This window comes from Bactrocera tryoni, chromosome 3, assembly GCF_016617805.1.
Source record: "Bactrocera tryoni isolate S06 chromosome 3, CSIRO_BtryS06_freeze2, whole genome shotgun sequence".
Taxonomy (NCBI): Eukaryota; Metazoa; Arthropoda; class Insecta; order Diptera; family Tephritidae; genus Bactrocera; species Bactrocera tryoni.
In genome coordinates, this window is record NC_052501.1 from 272,738 (window position 1) to 299,914 (window position 27,177).

A 27,177-nucleotide genomic window follows, 5' to 3' on the forward strand; every position below is an offset into this window, starting at 1 on the left:
ATGGAGCGTGCAATCGAAACGGTGGTGATGTTTAAGGACTTTCACGACCAGCAATCCTGTTTGGGCGACGAAACTTTGCGCTCACTTCAGCGCTCAAATATCAGCGTTATATTGTTGAATGCCACATCCAGCTGCCAGCTACAAGGTGCCGATGTCAACAGCGAATTGCTGGTAGCGCGTTGCGTCGCTGAGCCTCTCCAGCCACATCTGTTGGATCTGATGATCAGATGCCTCGGAGTGGTGCGCGATGTACGGATCCTCTTCATATGGAACGTCAATTACGTAAACGCGTCGACAGGAAGGCGCAACGAGCTGCAGCAGCAATTGCGGAAACTTTTCGTGTACTGCGCCAACACGAAGTTGCTAAATGTCATAAGCGTGTACAGTGATTTCGATTCTGAGGGCCACTACTACACCTATAGCTACTTCCCGAGTTTCCATTTGGAACGAAAGCAGCTGCAGAACGCTTTCTTTCCCAATCGTTTGAAGGACATGCAGGGCGCCGCCTTGCGCACGCTTCCTGACCAAAATGAGCCACGGTCAATTGTGTGGCGCGATCGTTGGGGTCGTCTGCAAGTAGGCGGCTATATGGTTAAAGTGATTGAGACCTTTGCTGCCCACCACAATGCAGTGATTAGCTACCCGAAATCGATCGTGCCGGACGTCACCTATGAGTACGATGTGATATTCAGTATGCTGCAGAACGAAACGATCGACTTTTTGATGGGCTTGACCGGAATCGGTTGGAAATTGAATGCGTCCCAGGTATCAGCGCCGGTGATTTCTATGTTTTGGGCCACAATGTTACCGCGTCCCCCGAAACGACCGATAAGGGACATCTATGTGCTCATATTTACATCAATTATCGGCATTATTCTGTTGCTTTTGTTGCTGATCTTCTCTTGTCTGCTCACTTGCGAGAGCACGCGTTGGCGTCGCAATCGTCGAACATGCAGCAACACGTGTCAACTCTTTCTTTCCACGCTTACGATTGTCTCTTTGCGCAGCATGCTGGGTCAGCCCACACACGTACACATCACCGCCGCATTCACGAAGCGCTTCATCTGTATTCTACTATTTGTGGCCGGTATTTATGTGAGCACCATCAGTACCAGCTACTTGCAAACATATCTCACTAGCAGTCCCAAACTTCAGCGAGTCAACACATTTGACGAGTTGCTTTGTGTGCCGACACGCGTTAAAATTTCCTTAGCCGAATACAATGCACTCGTAGATTTCGTTGGTCCTCGATTTTTGGAGAAGTATACGAGTGTATTCCTGATTACACAATCCATAAATGATTACTATTATGAGCGCAAAACTCTGAACACCCATTTTGGCTATACCGTTCCGCAATCGTTGTGGAAGACGTTTGTGGAGTATCAAAGAAGATTGGGTGTAAACTTGTTCTACATTAGCGATAAGATGGTCTTGGCTAAAAACATACAAATGGGCATACCCATGAGCCCACATTCCATATACCGGGGCAAGCTGAATGTGCTGATCCAAAATTTAATAAGCGCCGGACTCGTGGACTATTGGGAAAAGCTGGCTTATGGCGATATGGTGGCAGCAGGAAAGCTCAATAAAACGATTTCGACGCCTTACAACTTGGACCACAGCCTAACCTTGAGGGATCTCTATTGGATATGGTGGTTGTATGGGGTAGGAATGTGTGTGGCGGTTGGGATTTTTCTCATAGAGCGAGGCGTTGCGAAAAATCAATATTGAAGGCTTTATCAGGAGTTCACAATCGTTTTCAACACAATAAATGCACGTATATTATATACATACATGGACCGATATCATGCAATTTAGGCAGCGAATTACATTACGCTATACTATTTTATGCTTTGGAGAATAGGTCCACTTAACTACACCAAAATGTATAGTAACAATAAAACTTAAGGGATCTTCATATCCGATATACAGTGGCTCGCAAAACGTACCGGGTTTGTCCGGAAAGTAATAAGACTGAGTCGATTTAAAATAATTTATTGAACCAATCGTTACAATTCCTTAAAAACTTTCAAAATAAGCTCCTTATGCGTCGATGAAGCGCTGCTAGCGCGATTTCCAAGCATGGAAGAAGGCATGCTCCAGAATAGCATTGAGGGCCGAGGTGTATGCTGCTTGGAACCCCTTTCATCGGCCTTTTCAGGCAATGAAATAAAAAAGTTCGGGGGCTACATCTGTGCTGTAGGGCGGCTGCGGAAGCATTGGGTCCCGGTCTTGGGAGCTGTTCACAAGAAAGGCAGTGTGAGCCGGGGCGTTGTCTAGTGCAACTTCCAATAAGCTGCGATTTTTGGCTGGACCCGATTGACCCTTCGTTTGAGTCTTCTTGACGACTTTCACCTAAAACTTGGCGTTGACGGTTTGTCCCAGAGGAATAAATTCATGGTGGGCGATGCCTTTGATGTCAAAAAAGACAATGAGCATCGTTTTTATTTTGGATTTGCACATTTTTTCGGGTCTTCATCATCGACCTCTTCCTGGCCCTCCAAAATGGCCTTGTGCCCCCGAAATACACCACTTCTTAATCATATCAAACGTCTCTGTTGCAGATTTACAGAGTTTTACACAGAATTTATTCGCGTATCTCTGCTCTAACGGACGCTGCATTTTCGGCTTGTACCAATCGGTGCATGCTTAGAATTACAGTCGCGGCGGAAGAAAAACAGACCTATTACTTTCCGGACAAACCCTGTAAGGTCCGACTTCAGATAATTTTTGATCAAAGTCGTCACACATCAGAAGAAGAAATATTTTCTAAGTTTTGGATCTATCATATCTGGTAAGTGGTGGCAAAAATAAGATCAAATAGGTCTAGTAGGTATGCCATTTCTGACAGTTGGTGACAGATTTGCTTTGCTTTGTCAGATTCATTATAAGATTTTTCATTTAACGGAATTCTAACTTGCGCAAAATGTGGACCTTGTTTCATTGTTAAGTTATCTCTGTCATTGTCTTAAGAAAATCGTAAGAAATTGAAATATTGGTATATAAGTAAACGGAAGTGTGTTTCAGATACTACTATGATGAAGTAATTAGAAACGCCGTTATGTGAATATTTCGCTACCGAAACGACATTTTCCCAGAGTTTCTCTTCATTTGAAGTATCTTCTCATGTCGTTTCTTTTAATCGCTGCTAAAAGTGAGTCTAGTTAGAAAGAGATTTGAATTGAGCTCGATGGTTGTCAATAGAGAATTGTGCGCGAAGGCAATTTTTTATTTATCAGCACTCAAAAGCCCATTAAAAACACATTAAATCAGTTGTGAAGGCATACAATGATTAATTCCACGAAAGTTATTATTAAAGCTCAGAAATATAGAAAGAAAACGCTTTAAAGTGGTATCTACAAAAGCCACAGCGCATAACCGAAGGAAATCGGGCGCGTGCCAGTCAAACAAACATTGAATTGGATGAATTTTACAAAATTGCTTCGAAGCGACCACCAAGAGGATCACCACATACATACATACATATATGACGACTGTAGCGGTCCAACGCTTACATGCACTGAAATTTGATGCTCGAGCCACCGATTCGCCGCAAGTGGAGACGAAGATCAATTCGCCACAATCAGATGGTGGACAAATCGCTCGCTCAATCCATCGATCAAGTCTAGGAAATCGACAGCTAAGTGAAAAACCCGCAGCTTCGCTCAAACTTTATAACTAATAAATACATTTTTATCGAGCAAAAACAAAAACAAAAGCAAATACAGAAAAACTACAAAATAGCAATCGGCCGTGCTGCTGCTGACAAATTGCCAATATCGAAAGTGAAACCGTTGCAGTCGCAGTGACGTATCGCAGGCAAACCTGTGCTGCAAAAACACTTGTAGTTTGCTGCGGCTTCCCAGTAGGAAATCATGAGTGAATGAAATTTCGGTTTGTGCTTGGTTTTCATAACGGAACTCACTTTGCCCAACTTAACGCATTGAGTGATTATAAAAAATACAAAAAAAGACAGGAAGAAAGGTAAGAAAATCCGACTGAGATTGGCGTCTAACAACCGCTTCTTAATAAGCTCAAAAGAAGCCAAAGATTAATGATTCAAATATGTGGGTTTCTTTCTTTTTGGAGGTCAGCAACATGATCACATAATAAAATTTTTATTAAACTAGTGACGTGATTATTTCCTTGTCTTTGTACGACTTGAAGCTTACTGCTACACACTTCACTTTCCCACAGGGTGGTTAAACCGTCTTGCTGCTTGCTAAAGATAACAGCTTGTTTATAGCATATCGATGTAGTTGGTAAAAACACGATTGGCGACTGCAACTGGCGGTCACTTTGCAAGGGAATGCGCGTAAATTCCATATTGTAAATCAGTCAAACAACAACAACTCGGCAATCGTAGGCTTAACTTTTTGGAACAACTTTTTGCTTTTCTAATTTTTTTATAAGTATTTTTCGAACAAACGATTTAGGTAAATGCGAGTTAAGATGCAAATCCTATTGACTCAGTTAGAGCTGAAAATAGACTAGTCCGAAAGCGATCGACTTTATTCCGATTATTGAACGATTTATTAATGAGTTACTCTACGATCGATTCCGTTAATTAAGTACAAAAACACATACAAATTTTGAACATTTTGTTGTGTTGCTTTAAGTGCTCAGAAATTTTACTATAATTGAACCATTTTGTTTGTTGCTTTTGAAACTTGGCGTATTTCTGGCCGATGTCGGACCATTGACTTCTCGACAACGGCAGGCCAAAGCGCCAGGTTTCCAGTCGCGCAACTGAGTAGTTGAAAAGTAGTTCATAACTGCAGCGCACACACTCATATATACACATATGTAGTATATGTATATAATATATTTGTATAAATATTTTGTCGATGGGTAGGTATAAATTCCTGTACTTCCTTACCTCTGACACCGTTATGCTTTCATTCGCGCGTTGTCGCCACTTTACAATGTTTCTGTTGTTGTCACTCACTCACTTCGCTTTCGGCGGCATTTTGCAGCTCTGGCGGCCGTGTGTTTTTATTACTTCGGTGAGTATTAATAAATATGAAAAGTAAAAACTCAAGCACCCGAGTACACACACATATGTATGGCATTACATCGTTAATCCCGTTAAGTCATCGCACTCGTTAATGATAAAATACAGTTTTTACGAATGGCCAAGCTTTACTGTCCATCCAAAATATCGTGTGTGTGTGTGTGTGTGCATCATAACTGTTGTTGGCAGGTCTTGTAGTGGATTACCGCATAATTTGATGTCTCATATACGAGCATTAGGTGTCTGCATACAGTCGATTGTTGTTGTTGTGTTTATCGCATTCCACTGTCGCTCCACTTGCCCCCAGATTTGCATATTCAAATACAAAGAAACTGGTGTTTTGGCATCTCTTTGTCAACCTCACAGATTATACAATTATACAACAATATCAATATGCTAAATGTCTTGATTATCAGCAATTTAATATGATTTAACATTCATTGTGAGTTATGTAATTCACCTTTGGGGTTTTGTTGGCTGTCTAATGAAAAAACTCCTCTCATAACTCCCTACAAACAACCGGCATGCATACCAGCATTTGCACGGTATGTGGATGGTAAAGTGTTCAGATGTCGATTCAATTAAGGCGTACTTCCGGTTTCTAGTTTTCAATGAGGGCGAGAAAACTCTGTTTTGAGTACTTCAAGTGGACTTTAAAATCCAGTTGTTTTGGATCTCCAAGTTCTACCTACTTGGTAACTAGATTTACGAGATTTACTCCTTCTCACAGCATTCTCGGCGGAACTTCTTTATATACGGTAGTTGAAAAAGTCTTTTCGTATTTTTAATTAAACTTCCAATTATTTTTTTCATATTTATAATGAACCAAATATGTACCATTTTGGTTGACCACTTTTTGTCATTTTTCCGCTAGAGACATTATTCCATTAGTGTTAAACTTTCTAATCCCACCAAACACTCAACATAACCTTTCGAGGCGTTAATCTTGGCTGTGCGACCATTTGTTGAGCTTCACCACGCTTGATATTTTTCGCACTTTATTGTCGTATTTGATCCACTTTTCGTCTCCTGTTACCGTTCGCTTCAGAAATAATTCGATTTCATTTCATTTCAGCAAAAAATTGCAGATCTTAATTCGGTCCATTAAATTTTTCACAGGCAAAACATAGAGCTTCTGTTTGTTCCCAGTTACGACTGCTTATGTGACAGTTCTGGTCAATCTTTTCCATCATTTTATCGACTTCCAACGGTAGGTCGACCGGAGCGACAAAATACGAAATTACTTCTTCGACTTTCCTGGGGTGGTGCCGATCGCTGAAGAAAATATAGGAAAACCTGAAATAATGCTTCCGTTTATTGCATTTCACTTCAAATTGGATTGAAAAGTATTGATTACCTCCTGGTTGCTGGAAAATGTACAAGGCACCCACCACATTTCCAGGATAGGGGTCTTTCTCTTTGTGAATCAAGCAGGTTTAAAATCTGTTCTTCATATTGGGTGTTATATTTTTGTAATTGCAATCTTTAAACGATTGCGGTTCACTTTTGCTTTATCAAAGCCGGCTCAACTGCACTGATGAAGTGGAGGGAGACAATTCCATGATACTGGTCTCACCGCGCAAACTTTTACACCAACATCAGGCACATAATCACATTCACATAAACAATCGTATGTCATATACAGTTTTTTGGAGCCGCGCATGCGCCTATTTCGGTGCAAGCGTACGCGCCAGGCCATCTTCCGGCTTAAATGTTAAGTCATGAACTTGCTCCGAATGGTGAATTGGCGCTGCTTTTGTTTTTTTAACATTTTCGTCCAACTCTTAATTGCTACTCCATTCGGCTGTGAGCTCAGCGCAGATAATCTGCGACCCAAAGTCAAATGAAAGTAAAATGTTGTATATTTGATCCCATTAATAAAGTGGCTGCAGTGGTCGGGCTGCTGTCTGGCTGTGCTTGTAATTGCGATGTCGAACATGGAAGGTAATGTGAATTACGTGTTGCGGAGTGAACTTGCGTGGCATGAGCGCATCTACACACCGAGATTAATCAAGTCCATTTGCAAGCAACAGTTTGTGAAATCATTTTCAATTGAATTAAGCTTCGAGACAGTTTCACAACCAAAGGGACTTGCTTACAACCTTTTACTAGCTTGAAGAAGTTAATGGTCTGGTCTGGAAATAATATTTATTTATCGAGAGGATTTGTCAAATCTTGCAGCTATTTTTTGCTGGAATCTATGGCAACGAGGCAGAAGAAGAGCTATGGAGCAGTTATCGCAAAGCAGCTGAACCACTGCTTGGGCACCCCTGCTTCATATCCCTACACGTTTGGTCGACAATCAGGTATCCTGTTCTAGAGTGAAGCAGAGTCAGCCCTTCCATAGGAAAGGTCAAATATTCTAACATGAACCTAATGACCTTTCTGGTACTCGCGCGGCAGCATGTCAACATTAGCGTAAGCATTGCATTTCTCCGAGTGAGGCACTCAGCTGCAGAGGAGTTTCAGTGTTGTGGTGGGTTTTGGTGTACGAGTATTTGGCAAAACCATGGTGAATTTGTGCGCAAGCAGCTCATCTGCGAAGCAAACAGCCGCGGTGGCCAGTGGGAGCGCGACCGTCTGCGCTCAACCGCTTCAGCGGCGCGATTATAAACACTTTTACTTGCGCGCTTGCCACAGTTCCGAAGAGACAACGTTTGTTACTGTTGTTGTTACACTTTTGCTTTTCAACAGTTGCTTGACCCCCTCCCTGCCGTTCGCGTTGCGCTCTGCGATTGCACTACTCTCAGCTCGTAGAAGACTTGACGCAACGCGCTGAATGGCCGTCTCGACCGCGCTGCCAGCAGTGATGGTGACGCCGGACAAGCGCATGCGCAACGCGCCGTTGTTTCGCTTTCTACGTCTTCTTTTAGCGCAATTTTGCTGCTTTGTCTCGCTTTTGTCTTTTCGCCACTTCTTGTGGACTTTACTTGTCGTCGGCCGGAGAGCGTCTTTTTTGGCGCTTCGACGGTGTCGTCGTGGTAGTCGAAAAAGAAGCAACCAGCGTCGCTTTGGCCGCCTCACTGCAATTTCAATTCCGTCCAATTCAGTTCAACATTAACCATAACGTCGTACGGTTCGGTGGTGCGCGTGAAACCCTCCAACGATCGAGTGACAGCCGTCTGCCGCACACAAACACACACATACTTATGTGTGCGCTGTTTCAATAAAACATATCGCTGTGCACCCACACACATACAAACGAACTCTGCCTTTGTCTTATGAGAAGGACATTCGCGTGCTGTTTTTGTATTTGTTGTTTATCTCTGTTTCGTGTGTTTAAGCTACTCGGCGCTTCTGCGTAAGTAAACTGCCTGTGTTTTGGTGTGAAACGGATTAATGATAGTTGCACTGCCTGCGCTTAATTTATGCTTGCCGCTAAGTGACACCCAGTGAAACTTTCTTCGCGGCAGTGCGAACTCGCCTTGGCATGAAAAATAGTTACAAAATCAAACATATGCCAAGAAGATACTAATTAACAGTAAAGTGCGTACGGTCATTTGAATTACAACTTTTAAGGTTTTTTCTCTTCGTTTCACTTTCTTCGTTTGTTGTTGCCTGAGTGTAATTGAAATTAGATTTTTTATTTACTTCCCGTTAGAAAAAGTTGTCTTAGTTGAATACAACAACATTTTTATAACAGATATTTGACGCGCTTCCGATTTGCTGCTGCGCCTGGAGATAACTGTTTCGCCCGCAGCCATGAGGATTGCACTTTTTCTGGTAAGTTAACGAGCTGCGAAGGAATGATATACTACACTATATCGTCACCTAAAATGCAAAATAACTTAACATCGCTTTTCATAAGTTTGCAGGCGAAGGAAAAGCGATATAATAGCCACCACCAATATAAAAACAATAATTGAGTTTTGGTTATAAAATAGTTATATATTGGTTACATATTGGTTATATATTGGTTATTATATCTGGCAACAATTTTCAAATTTTTTTGATGATACGTTGTTTTGAATTTTAGGTGACGTTGTATATAATATTATAATTGCTATTAAATTCATTACGTTAATTTTCAAAACTTCTTCAACTGAAATCAAAAGACTTAAGAAGCGAACTTGCCGCTGCTTAAAAATAAAGGTTGCTTTAATCCGTCTCAGATTCAGTTTAGAAAGGAAAAACAGAACATATTTTCGTGGCAAATTTCAAAATATGAAAACAGCGCCAGTATCGAGAGGATGAATTCGCTTCGCAAAGGTCACTACTAACAACTTCATTAGCGCCAATTCACTTTGTTTAGCCTTAACTAATATGCTTGGGCTATAAATTGCAAGTGATACTAAAAAAGTAATAAAATTTATCTGGCTTTTCTTAGAATTCAATACTTTATAAATAGTAAGTGGGACAAATTGACGGCATTCAAATGGTTATCATAATGACATAATGGTGAAAAGTTCCCAGATCCGCTTTTGTACGTGTGTCAGTGCTTGTTTGGATGCTTATGTGTGCCCACAAAACAACACTGATTAATTACCACTTGAGCAAATGAGGTACTAACCTGTGCATCTAATTATGGTAATTATGCTCGCTATGGTACACTCACATGCTCAAGTGCCTTTTTCCAAACACATATATAAATGTATGAGTCTTCGCCACTGTGCACTTACCAAGTGTCTTACATATTATACCGCTGGATCAAAACAAGTGAACGAATGGGCTTGCACAAAGCGGCTTGGATGTTGCATGTGTGAAATTGCTTCCGGCAAAAATGAAAGGGAAGCCGGAAGAGTGTGAGCGCTAGATGATGGCACAGAACCTGAGTACTTAGACATGCACTTAGCAGTAAGTAAAAGTGCTTTGCGATGTGCTCAAGTTAGTAAATACTACGCGTGCCTTGACTCCTCTTAGTTTGAGGTTAGGTGCTATTTATGCCTGTATGGCGGTAACGACGAGTATATGGCGCTAAGTTCGAAATAGATACGGGGGTTTCAAATATGTAAAAATGGCTGTAAACAATGAGATTCATTGAAGGAGTTAAGCAGAGCACCGCGAAAATTAGTAAAATAAAGAATCTTTCTTTCAAAAATATGGGAAAGTGATTTACGAGATTTAGTTCCTTTATATTATATAAGGGCAAGTAAGTTTTAAGACCATAGTATCTATACGCAATAAATTCATGCATGTTCAGTATATATTTTTAAAAATATGCAAAAGTGCTTGCAGAGACTGTGAGTGAGGTTCAATGTACTATGAAGCCTCAATAAACGAAGTAAATCTCTATTCTCAATACTCTCTAAAAGGTAGAGGGATGCTTAGAGGTCTCCAATTTCTACACTGAGAATGACTGATAAGACGAATTTACAGTATTTATTTCGGTTGACGACTTCTGAAGTAAGTTGCTGATGCCCTAAAGTAACAATAATTTGAGGGTTATGATCTCCGCTTCAAAGAGATTGTTTGCCCTTTGCCAAATGAAATCAAAAACTCTAAGCAAAATTTTATACTCCGACTTTCCTAAAGGGCTTGCGTGCGGCAGCTGAGTTTTTATATTTGCTAAGTAAATATTAAAGCAAACAACTGTGTTGAAAGTAATTACGCGTGTGTGCTTGTAAATACTCGCTGCAAGCCAACATATCAACTTACTGTGTACATGCAACTGCAGCGTCCCACTGTCTGGCCACATATTTGCTGTAGCGCGTCATTACTTAACACTTTGTTGCAAATTAACGGCGAAATGCAAATACGCGACCGCTCACGCTCACGCTCACGCTTCCAAAGCTTTGTAAGCGATATGACAACAACTCGGGCCGTTGCGAATCGGTTGTCGCGGCGATGGAAGCCGAGATGGTCGCAACAGGTGAAGAGAAGTGGAGGCAAGCACAGACAAATAGCTCTCTGCGAGGCGGGAAAAAATGCAATTCTGCGAAATGCGAAAACTTCGAAAAAGCTTGAACCCAAAAACATCAGAAAGAGCAAGAAGACTAAAACAGTGAGTTATTTGTGCCACCATTCACCCGCTTCCGTTTTGCGATTTGCATGCAGGGCGTGCAGCCAAGCTGCTGGCATAATTTAGCGCTGCACACACACACGCATACAGTAATGTGTGTGTGTATGCAAATAATCTGGGTAAAAATGTTAAGCCGGAGCCCACAAACTCGCTTAACTTTCTACACATGACCAAAAAGGCAAAAGAAAACATTTTATAATAACAATAAATACAACGAGACACAATCGATGAGCCACACACACACACACGCGTAAATTATTACGCATTCACCTGCTGGTCGCGCCGAGTTGACGCTTGATTGGAGCTTTGCATGCCGAGTGAATATTAAAATGCGCTTTTCATTACACATTTTGGCTTTAGCGACTAAGTGGAAGGGCAGCACGACAGCTCAACGCGACAAAAGTCAACTCAGTTGCAGTCATGTGGAACGCCGTTTTCAGAATATTGAAATGCGAACTTTTAAGCACACTCAAATATATCTCAAGACATTGTAGAAAAGATACGTTTTTAACCGGACTAGTGGACATATGAATTCAGAATTGCAAAATTGACCTTTGGAAGGGCTTCTCAAACAGATGAGAGCAGACAAATTTGTTAATCATTGCCCCTAACAGTAATTTGCGAATGAAATCCGGTAGAATTGTTATCGTTCATACTTGTATGAAAATCAGCGCGGATTTGCTGTATACAAAAAATACTACTGAAGAAAGCAGTGGTCTAATCTAAGCAGTTATACTCTGTAATTTATGCTAATCACGTGCGCTCCCCAAATAACTCCGATAAATCAAAAATATGTTTAGAAATTACTTTCTTTGTTGGCCTGAAAAGCGCATGAAGACTCAAATTTTTTATATATTTTCTTCCACACATACATACATACATGTGAACATGCACACATTAGGTATGGGCACATAATGAGCGGTGAAATTGCTCACTTCCGCAGAAAAACCGATACTGGCAGTTTATTGAAGCATGCTAAGGCTGTGATTGACGAGGCTTGGGGGCTAACCGGCGCAGAGGCTTCCAGCAATGTAGCTGTCTGCTTGCATGAGTGTATCCAAAATTGGAATTTTCGGTAGAAATTTTCAAGAAGAAACGTCATTTAAATTACATTGTTTATTCCATGAGCAGAAGCTTGCTCTTTTTCTGCAAAATTAGTAAACAATGTTATGGTTGGAAATCACACTTGCTTCGGGAGTTAACTCACTTGTGTCGTTCCCTCCATTCAAACTTTTGCCGTGTTATATTTGCCTTTAAGAAGTTGGAAAAGCTTGACAGTGCTTAGTAGGACTCACAAAATCATTGTCATTCTTTCGTCATTTCCAGCACACAAACACTTCCAAGGGAAGCTTATCAGTTGCTCTACATCTGTCCCGCCTCGTTTGGTTGGCATTTCAACACTTTCATTGCAATTAATTGGCTCTAAGACCCCACGCGCTGCCCACCCCCTCACTCAGCGGCGCTATCAGTCATTGCTCGATCAAAAGCGGCGACAATTGTACAGTTAATGGGCAATCAATGCTTTCGGTCTGCCACGCTTCTTCTGCTTCCAGCTGTTTGTGTATGCCATTCACACATTTCAGTCACAACATTCCCTTTGTGAACGCTTTTTGAAGGTTTCTGGGTCATTTGTAAAAAACACTTTTCTTCTCTCCAATGAAAGAAGCCATTGTCACTGGGCGGAGAAAGAAGACTGTAGCAGACACATCACATTAGTATAAAAGGCGAATATTTGAAAAATCAATTCTTTGTCAATTCTCAAACAATGCAGAAGGGCCCTTCGGCCTATTGTTGTTTAGTTAAGTGACATTTGTGCATTTTCCTCCTCTCCGCACTTGTTCAATTCGCCACCGTTTGTTTATGTTTCGGCTTTGGCAGTGTTTTGCAACAAATTTCGTTGCTTTTGCTTTAGTCTCGCTTTATTTGTGTGAATTGTGTGTTGTTGTGTCTATTAAAATTCACTTGTCGTCTCTTTAGCCTTGGATGTTTATCTTCGCTCGCCACTTCGCCAACTGTGAGCTGCTGATTGTTGTTGCTCACTAATTGGGGCCACAGTTTGCTTTGAATTTCGGCGATTGGCCTGCATGAAATTGATTTCTGTGCATGCGTGTGTGTGTGTGTCTTGATGGTGAAGCGTTTATTGCAGACGGTTCAGATGTGCACGCATTGTTGTTTTTTCAGCGCCGATTTGCAGTGACCGTGAGCCATCGTTGCTGCATTTGCACATCTTTTGCTGCTGGCATGTGGATCTTCAAACACGCACACACACACATGAACACAAATTGCATGAGGTCTCATCTATTGGCCATCAATTTTTGTGTTTGTGTGCCAGAGAATGACTCTTCTGTGGTCGCTTTGTTGTTGATAAATACATTCATTAGTAAATAAGTAAATGCGCTGAACTAGTCTGAAATCAAAAGACTTAAAAAGCGAACTTCATTTAATTTCACTGAATTGGCATTTTAAAAGAGCGCTTTTAATTATTTGTGCAAGTGAATTGGCTACAAATAATCGTCTTAAAGTACAAATAAAATATAAATGTAAATAAATAAAACAAATTAAGTTGCAGTGAAGTTAACGGGTGCTCAAACAGACATGGTTGGCAGATACAATGGCTAGTCGAAAAAGACTTTTCGTATTTCTAACCAAACTTCAACTTATTTTTTTTAATTATAATGAACTGTAATGAACTATAACTGCAACGATATCTATTGAAAACATACGAAAATACTTTTTCGACTAACCAATATAAAGCGAGGTCAAGGAACCAAGGAAAATTCTCGAATGAAATAATGAAATAGTTAGAAAATTGATGAGTTGATCTCTCTGTATACAAAATTCAGGGTGCTTAGCGGAGTATGGGATTTCGAGCACCGAACCCCTCAAGTCCACTTTAGTAAACACTAGACCCTCTTCTGACTCATCCTTTATTATTATAATTTTAATAATGAACAGAAAATATTAAGCATTAACATTCATTTACAATAAAAAAAATACTTTTCAATACCATTTAAGGAGTCCAATTAAGAAATCAAATATCTTGCAAACAAATTTTTAAGTTTGTTGTTGTGCTCTCATTTTCCCCGCTACACATTCGCATGTCGTGAATGAAATCGAAATTTGGACTGTCCATTTCAGCAACGAGTTTATGTAATCTTGAACTTTTATGCCACACAAGAGCACAACAGCATTTGCAAGGCAAAAATGGACACCGAAGTGAAGCAAAGATTCGAGACACAAACCGGCTGCAACCGTTGCTCGTCGCTTGGTCATAAGGCCGTCCGCGCACATTTTCACAGCACACACGCACAACCATACAGTTGGCTTCACCCTTGGCAACCGCTTTGACGACCAGCTGCACTTGTTACGCCAAAAATGGCAGCTTTGCACGCGATTTAGATCGGCTGGCAACACATTAAGAAACACAAGTGCCACCACAAGTTGGGTACGAGGCAAATGTAAAGGTCAACGAGAGCGTTAAGTCGTGTAATGGGTGCCATTAAGCTGTGAAATTCAAAATAAAGGCAACAATAAAAAAGATAAAAATAATTGCGCGACCATAAACATTTTAAATGAAATTAGTTAATTAATTGACTAAGTGCGCTAAACGCGTCTGACTGCTGACCACGCGCGTCGGAGGGAAGGTCACGCGCAATGAGCGCCCTCAGCCGGAAGTACTGTCAACGAACGACCGATTTTGGCTTCTTTGCCCAACTGAAATCGGAATTCGATTGCCAACTAATTGTTGTTGCTTCCTTAGGTCGTGCATATCTGCGACAGTTGCCACAGACGCGCTTATCAAGTCAAGAGGAGCAGTATTCATAATGGCGCTCGCAAGCTCGTCTGTGACGCTTAAGTCATAAAGCGAGCCAACCGAAAATATTACAAAACGCCAACAATTGAAAACAAAATGAAATAATTGAGTCAAAAATCGAAATGAAAACAAAGCGATGATTGTATGTGGATATGTATGTGAGGTAAACGTAAAAAGATGCTCGAACAACCACTACACACACACGGCCACACGCAAGTCATCGCGCTGACAGCATTAACTTGAAGGAATGCCTTTCACTTTTCAATTCGCTGGCGACCGCTGCTGACGACACACACACACACACACATACATGCGCACGCTGGTCGCTAAGTGACCGCATCAGGGCGCTTGCGCAGTTGCAACCGCTCGCTGTGCCGGCGGGACCTGTTTGTGTTACGGCTGCCAATGTGACTGCAACTCGTGTGGCGACGTCTTCTGCATGTTCGCCATCGTTTATGGCCACAAATGTAACTTGTAAATGTGGCCTGTCTTGCTGTGGAACGATCATCGCTTGAGCATTGCTTTGCGATTTCGTCATGGGGTCGTAAATGTGAGTGTAGCGCCAAGCAGGCAGCTGTGGAGCAAATCGCTTGTAGACCGTTGCATGCGTTATGTCCGTATGTATGTGCCGCTTCGGTGTCACACATGGTACACACATAAATTAATTAATAAATTTCAAAATGCGCGAATTATTGTTCAGTATAATCTCTTTTTCGTTTCTTGATTTTCATTGTTGACACAAGTCGTTTGGTTCATTTAATGACCAGTCTCTTAGATTTTAATAATACAATAGCAAAGGCAACTGGATTGCAAAATTACGAGATGCTTGCCAATGCGTTTCTTGTTGTTGTTATTGCAGTTTTCAATTTTCATCTTGTGGTTTAATATCTGTATTTGAGAAGGGATGTTGTTCTGTAAACTGTTTTGTTTTGAATAACTGTATCCTTCTGCGCTCAAACACACAAAGAAACGTCTATATTTGGGCAATGGATGAAAAATTCGTGTCTTAATTAGAAATAGTGACCGTCAGATATAGCTGAGGCCCGATTCGCCGCACTCATGTATGCTACACGCTTGTAAGCTAGATTTAAAAGACAACAACTGAATTTACTGCTGCTTCATATTGGAAAAATGCAAATAAGCAGAGCGAAAATCAATTCGGATTATACTAATTACCATATATTGGGTAGTCAAAGAGGTCTTTTCGTATTTTAAATCAAACTTCAACTAATTTTTTGATATTTATTATAAGCATTAGTCAACCAAATATGTGCCATTTTGGTTGACCACTCTTTGCCATTTTTCCGCTAGAGACATTATTCCATCAGTGTAAAACTTTTCTGGTTTCTCGGCGAAAAACTGCGACAAGTAATTTTCAGAGGCTTTTCTTGAAGCCAACTATGTATACTCCATAAAGGGAGTTCTGCATTGATCGAAATAAATCGTATTCCGATTGTGCAAGGACTATATGGTGAGTCATCAAAGATGTGTGTGGTCTATCGTTGCACTGATGGAAGATGAAGCCTATTGATAAATTCTGGCCGTTTTTTCGATTGCTTGCTTCAATCTCATGAGTTGTTAACAGTAAAATGCAAAATCAATCTTTCGACCAGGCAGGAATAGCTCATAGTGGCTGATTCCTTTCCAATCCCACCAAACACTCAGTATAACCTTTCGAAGCGTCAATCCTGGCTTTGCGACCATTTGTTAACCTTTACCACGCTTGGACCATGATATTTTTCCCACATTATGGCCGTATTTGATCCACTTTTCGTCTTCTGTCACCATTCGCTTCAGAAATGGTTCGATTTCATTTCGTTTCAGCAAAGAATCGCAGATGCTAATTTGGTCCATTTGAAAGTATATACATATTCTGCTGAACTTCATCGGATGGGCTTTTTATATATTGTAATGATTTCAAGATTGGCTACTTGGAAAACATACCACCGAGGGAACATATAAAAGTACTCTCTTGTTTAGTCTATATGAATAAAAGAAGGATAGATTTCGTTCCATCAAATATGTCCCTGAAATACTCAACAAGCTGAGCGGGTAGTTGTCTGTCTGTTGTTATTATCTGGCATGCGGATATTTACTTAAGGTTACAAGAAAAGCAAATGGTAACTCCAAATTGAATATTTTTACCCTATAATTAAGTTCATTAACACTCAGCTTGCTTTCTTTTGCCTCGGAGAGAAATCCATTACAAAGTTAATTAAAAAATACGTCAGCGTTGGAGCTGAGAATGAAATTTTTACTGTTGAACTTACACATATAAATATTTTTGAATAAAAATTTCGCTATTCAACAAATCTCTTTCAAATTCAAAGGTCGGTCCTTGTGGTATCAAAACCGATGTGATATAGTTTTCCTTATTTTCTTGAAGTGGACTAATTTTTCGTTGCTGAAATGATCGTGTTTGCCCATTTAGCAGAAGTAATAGCATTCGCTGCCGCAATCGCTAAACATATTTACACTTTTTGACGACTTCTCGCTCTACTTTCGCTTTCATTTCATTTAAGTCGTTTTATTGCCTCCACTTTTGTCTATTTTTATACACGCAGACATCGGTACACACCACAAACACCAAAGAAATTGAATATCTTTGCTCCCATTGTTTTAGCTCTAATGTTGATCCGATGTTCGGCTCTGCGTTGATGGCTTTTGGCCTTTTCGAGTGCCTCGTGGTCTTTCGTGGCGTCGACGCCGCACCACCACACACGCATGCGTCGGTAGCAGCAACAACAACAGCGTGATGTGCGTAACATCAGCCGCAATCTTCTTCACTGTCATAATTAGTGGTTTGCTGTGTTGAAATTAACACCAATGCAAACGATTTCTTGGCCTTTCTCGTTGCTCTCAACTAATTGCCACAGCTGCTTTGTTGTTGGCTGATAAATATGCAGCAGCATTATTATGAAGATAACCGCATAGTAACCTTGTGGCTGCTCCAAAACGCTTTGCCCCCACATTTGTTTGTTGCTCTACCCGAGGCGTTGTTATTGGGTCATTCGGCTGCGGTTTGGTGGATTGCGCCTCATTTGTTGTTATCGCATGTGCTCCGCATGAATGTGTGGGCTGTATGCACCGACCTTGCCCACGAAACAATCAGAATGCAGCTGTTATGTAATGGATTTCGGATTTCGGATGCGAAACTTCGGGGCAGCGAATGGGAGTACATTAGGCGCAAATGATGACTTATATGGATGACAAAGTAATCCGTGTGGACTTTATTTTAAGATAATGTTGGCGAGAACTTCAGTACTTAAGCCAAATACTTGGTAATCATTACCCCAACAATTACATTAATCCATTACACTCACAAGCTGATTCGGTGTTTTTTGCAACAGTTCGCTGGCAAGAGTGTTGACGGCAATAAATGGGTCGCCGCGGTGGTTGCATCGCCCTGACGCATGACTGGTGTTGCACACAAATCCATAACGCATATTACTTTTAAAAGCAAAAACAAAAGCAAACAAAAAGAAAAGTATTATACCCAGAAACAGTTATGTGCAAATGCTATTACTCAACATGGGTGTGCGTGTGTGTGTATGTGTGGAAATAATATGTTACAACTTGTAGGGGCTTAAGTAATTGCACGGGAGTGACACCAGTCACGATTGGCGCTGCCGTCGACTGCTTGCACTCGCTCAGCCAATTTTCGCATAAATCCACCTAAGTGCCACCAATTTGAGAAACGCTGGCAAGTAGTCGTTAACAAACTAGCGGTGAAGTGTCAGCCCATTGAGTTGGCAGGAAATGTGCCTAGATGCCCACAGCTGGTGTGGCACGTGCGGCAAGTGAAGGATTCACTCAAAATCTTCATTAGTAAAACTAAAATTATATGAAAGTACTGTTATACACAAGTGCGTTTTATTTGAAGCTCATTTTCCATAATTCACCTTCGTGGCGTAACCCCGCCACGGCCTTTTGATTGCCGAATCTTCACTCCCTTCCCTTAAGTCAACTTATTCCCCAAAGCTCTGCAATTCCTTTAGCTTATTTTCTGCTTTATTGCTGCGCAAATGCATGTGCTTCCCGCTCCCCTTTTTGTTGTATTGAACTGGTTCAGATGGCTTCAGCTACTTCAACAACAACAACTGGTTTAGGCTGCTTAATGTTGTCGCAGTCGAGCTGCAGCCCACGGCGGTGAGAAATAAGAAAAAGTGACCGGAAAAAGTCATTATACTCGCTTTCGTTTTCATTGAGTGCCCGTCGAAAAGCGACTGACCTCTCCAACAACAACTTTTATCGACATTTCGACTGTACACAATCGGCTTGAACTTTTCTTAGCGGTTGTCGTCATCTGGCTAAATTTAATGTTTGTTTTTGTTAGTTTTGTTTTGTAGTCTGCACGGCTCTTTAACGGTTTTTACATTCCGATGGTACTTCGATTGGCAGACGGCACTTACAGCGGGTTTTACCACATGGCATGGATTTGGGTTTTCATCACAGAGCTTTCTGCTTTTGAAGCTTTTTGGCAGATATCCCTTGCAAGCGTTGATACCGATGAGTGCTTCAGGGCCCTTTAAGTGCCACTGTCACTTCAGCGTCTGAGTTAACTGCTTGTCCGCATGTGTTATTTGTGGCAATCAAGCGCCAAATGCTGACTCTAATTGACGCGAGTCCCGCCGAGGCGCAGCTAATTTGAATGACATGTAAATGCGCTTGAGTGGGTGTAATTGTGCCGAATTATTGTGAAACAGGGTCCAATCACGTGGTAAATGCATCCAGGTGGTGATTAGGCCTGCCGGCGACACTTTGTGGTATTTAGGAAATCTATTGAAGACTAACAAGACAGTGACTGACAGTTCGAGCATTTTAAAATCTCTTAGGGCTTTACACCTTACGCTCAATTTCGGCAACTTTCTAGGCTACAATTCGAAGCCGAAGGCCTGTCAGTGAAATTCGGCATTCGTAATATAATATAGAGGAGAATTTTAGTTAAGAAAGCTTCAACTCTAACTCATGGGTCCTCATTGAATCGAAACCTTAAAAGCGGTCGAAGTGTCCCAAACCGAAGACTCCAGCCTTTTTCAACCTTTTTCTATTGTCACTAATGAAAGTGATTACATCAGGATGTTTGACACACACACACACACACACAGGTTCTTAAATAAAAATAATTTTGATATTTTGCTTTTCTATATAAGTTTGTGTGTAGAAACCGCAGGAGTATTCCTCCCCATGCGCACACGCAGACATCAATACATTTACATTCAGAAATTCGAAAATCAGCAGCGGCAATCATTTGACCGGAAAAACTACTTTCACACACACAAAACCCACTTTTGGCCACCTCACAACTACAAACTCAACCGAACTTGCGCCTGCAATAATTCACATGTTAAAGATGATGCTGTAATCGTTGCATGCAACAACAACAACCAACTGCATTTACTCCAACGCTAAGCTTCTTCTTCTTCTTAGCACCGAGTGGAATAGAGCGCCACTAAAGTTGCAGTAAAATATTCGTTTACGCCGACCAGGCGTCGCTATCGCGAATGTTTATTCGGGAATCCATACATATACACTTATGTAGAGAGGTATTTGAAGAATGAACTCTTGTTGCTTCTGGGTTTCCTTTCCATTTATATCCGCGCAAATTGTCTTCTGACAACGGCTGGTCGGCCAGAGGAAGTCAAACTGCCTGTTTACTGGCGTCCATGGCGCTGGTGACCGTGTTTTCGGTCGCGTGTGTGTGAGAGAGAGATTTAAGCACTGTGTTCGACCAAGTGGGAGGAAGTGCGAGATTGGCGCTTTTGCTTTAAGTAATAATTTAATTATAGTTGGTTAGTTACGTCACATGTTACACACACTAGTGCATTAGTGTTTGGTAAATCTATGTGTGACTGTGGCATTAGGCTCTTAAAAGTCGAATATAAACCAGTTCATGTTTCATTCGGATTTCTTACAGTTATCAAACGATTAAGTTGATAGCTGATTTTGCTCGATTTTAAGGATCAATTACCAACACAAATATGAAGTGTTTTGTGTTTTGCAACTCACTTCAGGAAGTTGGCAATTTGAGGAAAAATATACTTTTTTAAATTCATGCGAGGAAAAGTAATCTTAGCGTACCATAACTTAGTGCAAAAAGTGTGTTGGTGAAGTCGAAAAATAGTATTCAGTAGAAACAGTGTGTAGGAGCCTTAGCAAAATGATCCCGCAGCTAAAACCATTGGTGAAAATAAAGCTTAAGATTTGACGTAGAAATCTTGTTGAAAGCAGAGTTTTAGTTATAATATCCTTAACATATACAAAAGATTTATTGCAGCTATATGAGCAATTTCTTCAGTGATTTCAAGCAATCGAAAATTACTTGTCGCAGTTTTTCGCCGAGAAACCAGAAAAGTTTTACATTGATGGAATAATGTCTCTAGCGAAAAAATGGCAAAAAGTGGTCGACCAAAATGGCACATATTTGGTTCATTAAAGTTCATTATAAATAAAGAATAAAAAAGTAAGTTGAAGTTTGACTAGAAATACGAAAAGACTTTTTCGACTACCCAATATTTACTGACGTTTCTTTTTGGGTGCTAAACATTTTGACTTAGCGAGTCTCATAAAACTTAAATTTTAAAAATAGCCAATCCGAACTGAGTAAAAATACTATGGATATGATTGCAATCAACTCAGAATAATATTCACAAAGCTCAAATTCTTTAACTAGAAAAACTGTTTCGAAAAAATTCGGTTTTTAACTCAGTCCTTTTATTTTCTTATAACTGAGGGCACCGGATTTTTACTTTTCCCGGATCCCAAGTGTTGACTATCCGCTTAAAATTGCATAATTTTGAAGCGCTTGGTAATATACGCGTGGTGCACAGTACATAAGCTCTTATATAAGCACGTCTTATAAATTATAGCTTTTGCTTAAAAAAACAAGTTAAAGATTAAGGAAAAGGTGAGGAACATAACCGATAACCTCAAATTGCACTAAAGTGAAGTATTTGGCAAATAAAACAAATACATACATACATATATACACTCGCACATCATAACCGATGTACATACTCGCTGTAGAGGCCGACTACAGCCACTCACCGGTTTGGCAGGCAGGCGATGAGTCGGGCCAAGCAGATTGGCAAGTTGCAGGTTTTCATGCGGCATGTGGCAAGTTGCCGAGCAGCTTCTTCAGCGCAAGCATCGAAAATGAAAATGAAAACGAAAAGTGAAAAAACAAACACAAAAAAAACAAGTAATCAGACACTCGAACCGCTGAATGCATAATCGAGTGGCATTGCGTGGAGGAAAAGTGTCGGATAGAAAGTGAAACGGCTGCGGCAGGCGACTGCCGTGCAACAGAGTCGTATACATGCATGTGTGTGCGTAATGGTGCTGTCGCAAAGAAATGCTCTGCTGGGCGTTTATTAGCTTAAATTAAGCCAATCATAACTGTGGCCTGTTGCATGCGGAAAATTCGGCGTGTCACCAGTTGGAGTAAGCACTACTAGTTGTAACGGAAATTGCGCCAATTTGAAGTAACGGTTGCTGCAATAATTAATCACGAACAGGTGCAACTATTTTGGCTTGCACACGTACGGCTAAGTACTTGTAGTTTATACATATGTATGTATGTATGTAATAGGTTGTTCCGAAATTATTATTTTTCGGAATTTATTGCTGTCAAAAAGATTGCTCACATACACCTCTCTTTTTACTTAGTATAACAAAAGAAATCATAAATTCAACATTTCCTCATATTTTGGTTTTGTAGTCGTTGAAAGCCGCTTCGGAGATGGTTTCATGACTTGCAACAAATGCATTTTAGAACAAAAGTCGAACAAATGTGAAAAAATACAACGAAACCAAAATAAAATTATAATAACAACAACAACAATAACAACAACAGCAATAGGTAACTGCACAAGTAGCTGTCATCAGATACAAAAACAACCGTTCCAGTGGCATTACACGGCAGCTATCGGTATTTGGCGCCTCACGTCAAACAACAACAACAACACGCTGTGGTCTTCCATGCCGCTATTTAACTGCACTCAATTGTACATAGATTATGAGCAACTGGCAATCAACAATGAGTTCATGGCGTGCAATGAGTCGCGTAAGCGTTCAATACACAGCACGCCGCATGCCCCTAGTCTCCGCTGCCCGCCACCAGTTTGCACCTCCAATTCGCCAAGTCGTGTGTAAACGCTGTAACTTTGCTTTGCTTGCACTTTTGCTGCCAACGGCTCGATTCCCATCTCATTTGATTGTGTTGTTGTTGCTGTTGCATGAGGTTATAGTGCGCTGTTGATATGCTAAGGCGCTTCGGCATGGTCTCTGTGCTGGTGGCATTCATTTCTGCCATCATCGTCTCGCAAGCTGCGACTTCAACTTCGCTTTTCAGCGCATGTACACGCTTCGTCTTCGTCTTCCTCCGCCCGTTGGTGGCTTCCTTATCAACGGCATTTGCAGGCACTTCGCAGTTATGCATTCGCAACTTCTGCTGTGGCAATTAGCTTCTTGCGCGCTCGTTGCCTCTAACTAATGCCGTTGCGTCAGCCGAGCTTGCGAATCTTCAACCGCGGACCGCCCCCCATGCGTCTGCAATACTGTTTTTGCGTGCATTCGCATGTAACTCGAGTTGTTGTCATGTTTGTTGTTTTTTCAAGTGATTACGCTACCGTCTGTAGCTTTGTTAATTTTCGAACAGTTAGCAGTTGCTTTGGTAACAGTTGCAGCTAACTACAGTTACTCGAAGGTGAAGTTAAAGTGAGACTAAAATGCTCGAAATGATTCTATTTCTTCGCATATAATCATAATGAAAGTATTTTATAACCATTAAGAACGACGGTTCTTTCCCTTCTTTTTTAATACACACTTGAAGTCGTGGTTCATGGTCAATATTTTTGCACAAATTGCAATTATTTGATATTTTTAGACAGCATCCAATCAGCTCGAAGAAAACTAAACAAGAATGTTAAAGTGTTTGGGTTCGGCGGTTAGTTCGAAACTCACACTAAAAGAAAAAAGAGATGATTTCAATGATTTCGGTTCCTCCCTTTGGCATTTCTGTTGATCTGGTGTTTTGAATTCCCATTATAAAATTCGAAAGTAAGGGCCTTTCAGCCTTTAGTCGAACCTGTTATGCAATCCTCGGCTAATCAAGTCGTACTTGTTTGTTCGAAACTCTTTTACTGTTATACATTTGATACTTGCATAGCCTCAAACACTTTGGCCAAAAATTTTATTGACCGTTTGGTAATAATTTACATAAAATGTTTACCGTTATACATTATTGTTATTACGAACCATTTCACTTTCAATTCGCTTACATTTTCATCGAAGACAGGAGACGAAAACATAATACCGTTACAAAATAACAACGTTAGGAGAGGAGAGTTGGTTACGACGTCTTATTTCACGTGTTAATTAGTCGCTGGACAAACAAGTCATCCACACCTGCATATATATTGGCTTCGCATAAATATGAATATTATGCACAAACATATAAGTACATACATATATGTGTGTGTTGGAGGCAACACTATGTGTTCAAAAACATACCTACGATTGGCTTGGCACGCAGCTCACAGCGAAATTTATGGGGGCCAGTCTGTCCATGAGCCATTGGCAGCCGGATGGCGGTCGGCGGCGGATTGGGGGCATCAATGGCACTTTGCCAGCTTCTCCATAACGCGCAGCTCATTTGAAATTCATTTGTTAAGTTGTTGCTTTTGCTGCTCCCTGATGTTATATGAGTAAATTGTACATTTGATGAGACCTTCCAATGCCTTAAGTCTCGAATTGAGTCACGAAGGCCGGCTTAATGGAGTAGCCTCTATCGATGAATTCTTGCGCCCCTTCTGGAGACATCTGAGGGTAATCTCCGTGTGGGTCACGCGACTCGTGCAAAGTTTAATCAAGTAATTGAACGGCATAACGCGAACCAAATTAACACAGCATTTTGCACATTCATAATGTAAACAAATTCAGAAAATATATAGCTGTGTGCGGACATTGTCCATTGCCAGAGCTGCGGTCTTCGTCCGCCGTTGGAGGCTTTTGTCACAGTGACACGGAAACATCGTGAGCTTCCACAACAGGTGGCATCACACTCCTACCATTCACGATGTATCGTAAATAACTGCGGGCGGTCATAGTTGGCGTACAGCGAAGCGAATGCGAAGCACTTATTTACACCATTCAGCAACTGAGTTGACCCGCGTGAGAATGACACCTTCCCTTCAAGCACCGCTTTTGGTTAAATGTTAAAGTTTAAGCTTTCTGATATTCTTTTAAGGAAAAGGATAGACTCGTACACTTGCTCAGAAGATCATGCACTAATCGCAAGGAAAGGAAGATTAATAGAAGAAATACGAAACAGATTTATCCATTCTTTACTCAGTACTCTTTTTTAGTAAAATTTTATTATCTGTACAAAATAAGTATGCTATTGGTGTATGTCTGCTTCTAAAGAAGACTCAGATAAGAAACCTTGACTAAAATTTTGAGACTTCGATTCGACAGAAAATAAATGTACTTGAAAGCCAGATGTTTGAAACAGATCGTTCGGTTTGCACCTCTTCTTCTCTTCTAAGTCAAATTATAGCAAAACCGAAAGTGTTTCAGTGTTCATATCAGTGACTGTGTCAGCCAATTTGACTTTTTGATTATTTTTTTTACATTTTAGTATTATTTTCTTAGAAAATATTATGCTGAAAACCGAACAAGACTTAAGTTCGTTTCCAATTAACCGTTTCACCGGCCTGTGAGGGTTTGAAGAACTTAGAGCCAGCCAAAGGGCCCTTGGTCCAATTGAAAGTGTGTGTGTGTGTGCATCCAAACAAGTCAAAAATGTGACAATGACGCGTTATGACGTCTCAAACGAGTGTCAGCGCGCTAATTTTCGATTGCACGAACTTGCCCCACACACATAAACATGTAGATGTGGATAGATAATTCGACGGCATTGTTCAATCGCCCTCGTTTTGTGACTCTACTTATTTATGCAGTTATTTTTATTGTCTCTACGCTTTGAAAAGTCACCGATCGTATGAATTATGCAGATGACGGCCAATTTAATTAGTTTTGCTTTATTTTCTCGTCTTTTCTAGTTCACAGCTTACCGAAGTGCAACTGAAAACGAGTGGAAATGAAATGACATTTCAGTGCCTCTTCTCTGCGTGCTGACATATCTCATGTATTTTAGAGTCACTTTTTATATCACTCCTGTTGGCATTGACCGTTATTTCGACACTTTTCGCTTTCGATTGGTTTCGGATCATTACACCTGGGACAAGTGTCTCTGTGTCTTGAAAGTTGAGCAGTGGCGCGTCAAATATATAAAAGATAATACATAAATAACACAATTTGAGGGCTTTGGAATGTGTTCATGAACTCCCAGCCGGAGGTAGGAGAGGATTTCCATTTATGATCTTCAATAATTTCTGAAAACACATATGTGTATGGTATGAATGTTGCTCCTCTGTGGTCGAGGTACAAACTATATATTAATGGCGTTGCTTTGCTCTGACTCTGTTTTGTATTTTGGTTTCTTCTGTGATTTTTAATTTAACATCTTCAATACGCCAGTTAGAGGTTATGCCAGTGAGGTTAGGCAATCGCTTGGATGCTGACAAATTAGCAATTCATTATTGTTTGACTTGAGCTTAGGAGAAATTAACCGTTAATTAGCAACAATGCGGAAATGAGATAACACAAAAGAAGCAAACAATATGCAAATTAAAGACGTCTGCAACCAAACAAAACCCGTTATTAGTTAATAAAGTCAACACCCAACACAAAAACAAAACACTCAGCAGAATGCAGAGCGTGAAAAGAACAAAGAAAATACTGAAGAGCCATTTTCTTCCTAAAAACTGACCTAGGCATCCATAACTAAAGCAGAAAAGCATAAAAAGCCAGAAATGAATGGGTGTATTTTTAGAAATGTGTAAACAACAACGACGCGCTAATAGAAATAAAATTAAATAACAGTGATAAAAGCGTTGACGCCTCCACCGAGTAGGCCGGATTGAGCGAATCCACTCGCAGACCAAAAAAGTGGTGAAACATTTGCATAAATCCCCTCACGTGTGTGTGTGTGTGTGTGTGGACAACAATGAGAGAAAGTTGCAGACGGCTGCCAAGAAATCGGCAATATACCAAGCAACCGTTTGTTGTTGTGGGCGAAATGCGATTGCCCCAACAAATTAACAAGCAGCGGTGTCATAGCGTCAAGATCCGCCGTCCGCATCTCTGCGGTAGCGCTGACAGTAGCAAGACGAATGCATTACACAACCACACGCTCACACACAGTGAAATTCATGATACCAACAATAATGAATTCACATAGTTCCTTTTTGAATTCCGAATATGAACAAAGCGGGTGGGCCGAAGTGTGTGGCGCGAGGGGAAGGAGAAACGCATACTTATTATGAA

At 40.8% G+C, this 27,177-nt stretch overlaps 1 protein-coding gene across 1 annotated transcript in view; it reads left to right on the plus strand.

Moving 5' to 3' along the window:
• Positions 1 to 27,177, plus strand: part of LOC120773002 — a 34,076-nt gene continuing 6,899 nt past the window's right edge. Inside the window, exon 1 of the mRNA XM_040101920.1 lies at positions 1 to 1,665. Within this exon, the coding sequence (XP_039957854.1) occupies positions 1 to 1,665 (1,665 nt within the window). The remainder of the gene's footprint in view (positions 1,666 to 27,177) is intronic.